An 8,663-nucleotide genomic window follows, 5' to 3' on the forward strand; every position below is an offset into this window, starting at 1 on the left:
CTTAGTGTGCATCACCACACCTGCTTAGTGTGCATCACCACACCTGCTTAGTGTGCATCACCACACCTGCTTAGTGTGCATCACCACACCTGCTTTTATGTACGGATAACACTATAGATCTACTTTCAGGATCTCATGCTTACAAAGAAATACTTTACTGACTCAGTCATCTCCTCAGTCCACCATGACCCCCTTCCTTTTTGACACCAACTGTCTAGAGCAACATGAAGTAGGGTCTTCCAACCAACCAGTTTCCTGCTTCTACCAGGTCTATGTCTTACCATCTCATTTTGTCATTGTCTCCATGAGAACAATAGCCTTTTCCAAGCATGATAACCTCTTAATAAATATTTGTTTCTGGGCAATCTGAGCAGCTACTATGTGTCTTTTAGGATACTCATGGTTTTTCTACCCTTCACTGAGGATAAGGCTAACCCATTGCTCAGCAGCAGGATAGATCTCTTACTTCCAGCTTTAGTACTGAGCTAGCCACATAGACGTTCCTCCCATCAGAACACACACCACTTTGAGGTAAGGTCACTTAGCTGAACATCTATGCATAAGTGTCCAACTGTCCTGGGTTAAAACTGGGGAGAGAATCACGTGCTTCGAGAGCAGGCCAATGCAATACTTTATTAGGAAGATATTTTGGGCTCGGGGCCAAGCTAAAGATCTCTTGTAGGTCCAGCCAAGTATGTCACTTTGAAGTTATTAATTATTGCAGGCCCCACCCACCAAATTATGCTTTCTTCTCCTTTCCCTGAGGAATAGGCAGAGCCACGAGGGATGCATGATACCTGCTCAGTCACACAGTGTCATAGTGATATAACAGAAAGATCAGAAGACCCAAGTTCTAATTCATCATTTGCCACCGACTAGCTGGGCAGACTAGGACAAGTCATTTGATCTTTTAGGATTTCATTATTCTTGTGCATAAAAGAAGAGGTGTGGATCAACCCTTCCCCCTGCTTTCTTCTCCTTCTTTCTCTCTTTTCTACGCCAGCATGTATGGACAGCTCACTTAAGCATCCTTTCTCAAAGTAGGCAAACACATGACACTCACAGGGTCTACCTCACTCTCTGAATGTCTTGGCTCCTTCTAGCCCTAAATGACTAAGTTAACCCCTTGTCCTTGGAGACAGTTGAGCAGGTTTCTAGCTCTGGGATGCTGGGGATAAGACAGAGGATGGCCTAAGAAGGAACAAAGGCTGAGCCTGGACTCCTGTCTCTCTTGGATTTCGGTTGATCCAGCTTATCAGATTCAGCGTCCTGGCAAACCTCTGCAGCGCAGAGGACATGAAAGGGAGTCAAGGCAGTTTGGCCTCAGATGCAAAATATAATCTGGGCTCTGGGAGCTAACTGCTTTCATACGAAACAGAAAATTCAGAGCATGAATATGCAAGTTCTTCTGAATGTCAGAGCTCTGTGCACCCTCGATCCTGTCTGCCTTCCTTTTTGTCTATCCCCATTCTAGGATGCTGAGTGGCTATCGTTCACACTCACTGAGAGCCTGGTCCATGGATGGTCTTTTCCTGGCTCTGTATAGTAGCCATTTCCTCTGAGAGGGAACTTAGAATAAAGATACATATTTAAATGCAAATATGGATTCTTTAATCCCATTATCTGTTGTTTTTAAGCTAATAAAGATAACCTAGAACACATGTTCTAGTTTGCTTTTCTGTTGCTCACGTCACAGCCTGTCATGGAGGGAACTTAAGGCAGGAACCTAGAGGCTGGAACTGAATCAGGGACCAAGGAGGAATGCTTCTTACTGGCGTGCTCCCCTCGGCTTGTTCTTTATCTTTATTATACGGTTCAGCCTAGGAATGGTACCACCCACAGTGGGCTGGGCTCTCTTATATCAATTAACAATCAAGAGAGAATGATCCCAAAGACATATCCACAGGGCAACCCTAACACAGTGCCTTCTCCCAGATGACTCTAGTTAGTTAAAGTTGATAAAAAAAAAAAACAACTCACCAGTACAGTTCTCACTTATCACTAAGCTGGAAACTCAGCTCCGCAAAAGGCAAGGAAGCCAATGAATAAACAAGGAAAGGAAACCCCAAATTAAAACGCTAGCGTTAACAAAATACGGGTTTATCAGTGTAAAATATCAGCCCCGCCCCTGTTTCTTTGAGATCATTTGACCCAAGGTCTCCACATTGTTGTGCTCAAATGTGAGGTCCTCCAGCCTCTGTCTCTTGAGTACTTGGATTGGCAGTTCATGCCATCAGGTCGAGCTTTGCACGCTAGCTCTTAGTAGATTTGTTCACTTTACTGTGCACCGTTTTTATTCCAACTGGGTAACTCCAGCTCGTTCCTTGGGTCAGATCATCGTATCTGCCTAGATTTGTTCTGAGCCAAGACAATCCCTTCTCAAAGGCCCCTGGTCAAACTATTGCAGTGAGCAGAGGGAGGTCTTAGGACAACTAGCGGTTTGTGTTGACCCAAGCCGGTTCACACTCATACAGGACAGAGCATTGTGGGTGGCTTCTTTGGTGTTCATCATCAGAAGAGAGTAATCTCCTATCAGGAAGTTCTGAATCTTGAACACTGGGAAGAACAGATGTTCCTGGAGGTCCCCACCTTCTAAGGTAGCTGCTTTCCCAAGGAAGGAGCATTCTGGAATTACAGAGGTTTGCTAACATGGAGCCCTGCAGGTGTGGGTCTAGCAGAGATGAAACCCGGGCTTCTGAGGTGAGTTGGCTAGTTGGCTGTACGGGGAGCTGATGTTTGCAGCTGAGTCCCTGGTGTTCTTTCTGGGCTGGCACAATGTGGTTGTAGGTGTGTGGGCAAAATAACAGACATGCTTTGATGGCTGCTATAGAGATAAAGTATAGACTAGCTGGAAGGGGTAATGTGCCTCCTACCCTGACATCCAGCCTTGCTGTGAGGTAATAGTAACTTTTCTTCAGAGTCAGACAGACTTTCCTGGTGAGGCACAAGTAGGGTGTTCACAACCCCAATGTCACAAAACAAACAAACACACAGACAGACAGCAAATTGGGATAGATGCGGAGATGAGCATAGGTTTTGAGTCATTTATGAGCAATGGAGAGATTCTATGGAGGAGAGGGGGGGAAATCACAGATTCCTCTCTACACAGGAACATCTGGCCATCCATAAAACCTGAGACGAGAGACTGGAGTAGTTGAGGTTCATCTACCCTTTTTCAAAGGGAAGAGACAGATGGTAATGCGACAATTTTAAAGGTGCCTCAATCACTATTAGAAGAAGAATGGACGCAAGGGCAGAGAACCCCTGCAAGATGGTAACTTTTTTGAGTTTGCAGTAATACGGAACACCCAACGAAACCCTGGGCAGGTGTGTGGGGGCCAGTTTCCATGTCCACCACGGACAATGACTTTTTCAGGCGCTCTAGGAGGCGATTCTCTTCTGACTCGGCACAGAGAAGCAGGGCAAAGTCAGAGAAGCTTAGAAACGGGGGCACTTTCTTGGGTCTCTCCAGATGTCGGAGCGCCAGGGTAGCCTTCTGTGAGTGTGGGGAGTCACAGGTTAATAGCTGGCAGTTGGGGCCTGGCATCTGAGTTGCAGTGGCTTTCCATCATTTGCACAGGGCTGTGTGGGAAGGAGAGTGAGGGGAGAGCAGAAGCTGTAACTAATGTTCCTAATTACTCAATGGGTAGGCATTTCACGATGTCCCTATAACCCTCAGTGACTCCTAACCTTCCTAAGGCTGTGACCCTTTAATGCACTTCCTCATCTGGTGGTGACCCCCAACCATGCAATTATTTTCATTGCTACTTCATAACTGTAATTTTGAAATACACACACACACACACACACACACACACACACACACACGCACCTTTTCTGATACTGGGATACCTGAAGATACCAAAACTTAAATTCAACTGTTTACCAAAACATTATTATTGAATGTCTGTGCCTCACCTTCCTCATCTGTACAATAGGAACACGATCCTTGCAGAATCCTTTAGAGATTTAGGTAGCTTCGCACCCAGTTCTAGGTAGCTTAACGCAGCACCCAGGCTCATGGGCCAGCGTTGTCAGCTGCCACAGTCTACATAGCCGTTAAGGTTAGGGAAGGGTCTAGAAAGGCAAAGGCTGTGCTCCCTCTCTGTCCTACTGTTGCTCACAAGCTGGGGAGGAGAAAAGGATGCGGTCGTCATCCCTGTGACTCAGGACAGAATGTGTCCTGTTGTTGTACCAGAAGCTCAGGACTGGAATGGGAGACGGGAGGGAAGGCGTCCTCTAATGAGCTTTCCATGCAGCAGACTGTCATTGTCTTCTTGACATAATTTCCTGTGGACTCTACACCATCCATATGGGGACGAAGAAATCCTTGCGTTCCTGAGCAGGAAAATATCAGACCCTGTGGTTTGGTGCCCCCTACCATCCCCAAGAGAAAACAGAGAAAGTTGGAAGCAGAACCCTGGGAGAGACACTGCTCTCTGCTACCCCTGCCTGACCCTGAGGGCTACAGGCAAGACTAACTAATGGGCAGGTCCCAGGGAGCAGTGAATAAGGGTCCTTTGTTAACTATATATATATATATATATATATATATATATATATATATGAAGAATTTACTGATATTGACACAGCCTTAAAGCGAGAGCAAGGACCTCTTGTTTGCAAGACCCCAGGAGCACTCATAGGTCATGTGTCCAGAAAGTTGTTCTCACTACACAGACTTCATTCAAAAAAACCATCCCACCAGTCCCCATGTAGTAAAGAAACAAGTACATGAAACTGTGCACAGGCAAGGTTGCTGTGAACCATAATAGACTATGGTCACTGAATATTTACTGTGTGCCAGGCTCTCCTCTCTGCTAAGCATTTTAGCAGAAGCCACTAACCCATTTTGCAATGCCTATGATCACCTCCAGGTGACCAGAGAGGTGTCAGTGCTTGGTCAGAGTCATTAGATGGAGCCAGGATGACAGGTCCAGTTATCTGGGACCCTGAGCCTGAGCTCTAACCAGTGATACTGCTGTTTCTATGGGCACAAACTCCATTTCTGCAAAAGTCTTGGTCTATGGCCCATGAGTGTGTCAGGAAAAGATTAGACACAACTATTGGCCTACTCCCACACCATATTCATTCTAATACCTAACACATTTTTCTGTGCCTCCCTCCACATACACAAATAAGGATNCATACTTAAACCAAAGCAGAATAGGGACTACAAAAGAAGAAATTTGAACCAAGCATGGTATCATGTACCTATAATCATTGTACTTGGGAGATGGAAACAGGAGGATTGGGAAGTCAAGATCATCCTCAGCTACACAGGAAGTTTGAGGTTAGCTTAGGCTCTGTGAACATAGATACGCTATGGATAATATGTTTGTGGTTGTCATAAATATTTCTCGAAGTATGTCATACTGTATACCAATCATGTCTATCTCAATACTTTACCTTATCAATGGTGGTTTTCTTCATAACTCACTTTTGCATTTTCATGTATTCTGCACATGAAATCATACGTGTATGCCGTGTGTTCATAGGCATGTTTGCGTGCCTATGACCATGTGTGGGCATGGGTGCATATACACATGTATGTGTATGTATATGGAAGCCTGAGGTTGTTAAGGAATCATCCCCAATTTCTCTTCCACTTCATTCATTAAATCAGACTCTCTCAATCAAACCCAGAGCTTGCTGATATGGCTAGTCTTTCTAGTCAGCTTCTCTAAGTCACGCTGTATGCAAACATACCTGGTATGTATGCACAGCCACCCATGAAACCATGGTCCTAACACCTCCTAATGTTTGGTTTCCTGCCTTCACGCCACCTCTTTCTTGTCATCTTTGCTAGATTGTGGCTAAGAAGTACCGAAACTATGACATCCCAGCTGAGATGACAGGCTTGTGGCGGTACCTCAAGAATGCCTATGCACGGGACGAGTTCACCAACACCTGTGCAGCTGACAGTGAGATCGAGTTGGCCTATGCAGATGTCGCCAGGCGCCTCAGCCGATCGTGAGCTTGGCTGTCCGGCCCAATTTCTGCTGCAGAAGAATTCGACTTCTCCCAATGGCTTTCAGCTCTACAGACTCTCCTTCCTCATTGCCTTGGGGAAACATTTAAAAAAAAAATTAGGCCACATCTTACTGGCACCCTTGAACTCAACTCCAGCCTTCTACCTTCTAAGATCAGTGCCATCCTTCTGCCTTGCCCCGCAGGAGCCTGGCAAGCAGAGAGGACATGGTGGCAGTTTTTTTTTTTTCCACCTGCTGGTCTGACCTAGGGTCAGTGTATCTGGGGTCAGTTTGCAGAGCTCCCATGGGATTGTAACTGTTCCCTTCTGCCAATATCATAATGCTTTCTCAGAGGCACTAACAACTTGAAATGCCAGCTTCTCCCTCCCCTCCTTCCTCAGCTACTGCAAGGTGATGGACAAATGTCACTACATGATCATTAGGGAGAGATCTATGCCTTGATTGGGGAGACAGTGGTTGGGGGGACTCAGGTGGGTGTGGCTCTGGATATCTAGCAAACCAGTTCCAGATGCTCACTATTTCTGACAGTGAGCCAGAACACCCCCAACACACAATACACCCCAGTTTCCTGGTGCAATAGGATTACGTCCTGGCCAGCACTGACCCAAGTTTTCCTCCTGTCTCCATTTTGCCACAAAGGCAGTCGACTTATAACTCTAAACCAAGGTGACCCAGATAAGAAGGGACTTCTGGGAAGCAATATTGATGCCAAAAGGCCCACCGGGGTCTACAGCCACAGGGGTCACTGGCTGGAGAGTAGTTGTCCACTGGAGATCACATGAGTGTGTGTGTGTGTGTGTGTGTGTGTGTGTGTGTGTGTGTGTGTGTGTGTGTGACTGTGTTCTTCAGTGGGTGGCTTTGGGTTGGAGCAAGCGATGAAAGTGGAGGGATGGGAGGAAATAAAGTTCTATTTGAGTTTGACGTAGCCTAGAAAACTTTTAGAGCAGTCTTCTCTCTCATTATCTAAATCTTGGACTGGTGTTATGGCACCCCCTACCAACTCTAGGGCAGACTCCAACACCAGCCAGAAATGTCTTCCAGGCCCTTCCTAGTCACTTGCAGGGGTGGGTTGGCACCTGCCTGTTCCCTGGCTCCCAGTTTCTTCAGCCTCAGCCTCTGAGGAAAGAAAGTCTATTAAGGAATGATGTGATTGTGGGCTACCTTAGGAAGAAAGCCCATGGGTCTTTCTGACTGGGAAGCCACAACTTAAATTTGGAAATTAGGGACCGCCTTGGGTTCATTTTCCCTCCATCAGACTCATCTGTCAGATTTTCAAGAAAGAGAAATCTTTTTTTTAAAATTTTTTTTTATAAACTAATATTTCTATCTTTAGCAATTCTCCTTGAGTTTTACCTACAGCTCTCACAGGGTGTGACCATGGGAACCTAGGTTGATTAGGAACTATGGCAAATCAGTCACTCATTAGCTCTTCCTCTACCAGTGAGCTAGTGAGTGCCTAGAAGAAATCCATCCCCAGGACTTCAACTCCAACAACCCTGCTTCTGTGTCACTGAGAGTGGAGGCGAGGCTCCGGGGGGTTGGGGGGGTGGGGGACCGTAAAGCCCTGGTCTTGGCTCATTGCTCGGGAGGGTGGGGCAGCACGGATTCTTTCCATAGAAATATCAACATGGTTTAACCCAAGTAGTCACTGAGCCCTCCTGCCTCTAGGGATCTCCAAAGCAAAGAGTGGCCATTGATCCAAGGAAGGAGGAATCAGGAGGTCTCCCTAGCCCACTGGGGAAGAGGACTCTGCCTGCTAGAACATTTTATAAACCTGAAGGGGCTTTGAAGAGGCAAAAATGAGTCGATTCATTTCCATCGCTACAGGAACCTTTCCACAGGCTCTCCATAACCTACCCCTGGGGATGTTTAAAAGTGTAGCACTGCTGAAGGAACAGTACTTTTTTTTTTTTTTTTCTTCAGGGAAGAGCCCTCCATGGGCCTCTTGGGGAAGGAGAACTTCCGGAACCATCCAGAAGGCTGTTTAATGAAAAGAAAACCACGCTGTTCTCAGGGATCCTTCCTAGAATTTACAAGCAGGCAGGGTGAACTCACGCAGCTCACACCCGTTTTCCACAGGTGGGCTGGCGTTAAAGATGTGAAGACTAGCATGCATACTGAGGGGCTCCAGAGGAAGGGGAAGAATTTTCCTCAGGTGATGCTCTGAGCCCAGCAATTGGCAAGTCTTTAAAAACAAACTTCCCAAGCCGAGTCGATGTTGTTTCTAGACGGTCCTCCTATGGTTGAGTTAGTTTCACATAAATCACAATATTTAGGCAATGTTGGATGCTATGGGATCAATCAGAACCCCTTTAAAGAGAGGCAAGATTATAGACGGGAGGCTTTCCTAAGTGCTTTAATGCAGAAGTAACTTTAATGTTATCAAATAACTATAATGAGACCGACCAATGTCTTAGGACACAATTATCATGGTATGTAAAAAAAAAAAATAGCAATAAAGTCAATGATGATTACCTACCCTACCCCCTCCACGGAGGGTTTTCTCTGGAGGCTCTAGTTTCTTTGGACCTTGGTCTTAACCTTGATATGTGTATGGTTTACCATCTGCAGTCACCCTGTGTTGAGGTTCCAAGACCCGGCTCAGACCATGTGGAAGGGTTTGTAGTGTGGACTCTACCTGCAGAAATTCTGGATGAGAGCTGTTCCGGC

General features: G+C 46.1%; 1 protein-coding gene across 2 annotated transcripts in view; it reads left to right on the forward strand.

Moving 5' to 3' along the window:
- Clic5 (chloride intracellular channel 5) overlaps positions 1-8,443 on the forward strand; it is a 141,054-nt gene extending 132,611 nt beyond the window's left edge. For both annotated transcript variants that reach the window (XM_021218249.2, XM_021218250.2), the window contains one exon: positions 5,810-8,443. In XM_021218249.2, coding sequence (XP_021073908.1) covers positions 5,810-5,977 — 168 coding nt within the window. In that variant the 3' untranslated portion in view covers positions 5,978-8,443. The remainder of the gene's footprint in view (positions 1-5,809) is intronic.
- The last annotated feature ends 220 nt before the right edge of the window (positions 8,444-8,663 follow it).

This window comes from Mus pahari, chromosome 18 (genome assembly GCF_900095145.1).
Source record: "Mus pahari chromosome 18, PAHARI_EIJ_v1.1, whole genome shotgun sequence".
NCBI classification, from domain to species: Eukaryota; Metazoa; Chordata; class Mammalia; order Rodentia; family Muridae; genus Mus; species Mus pahari.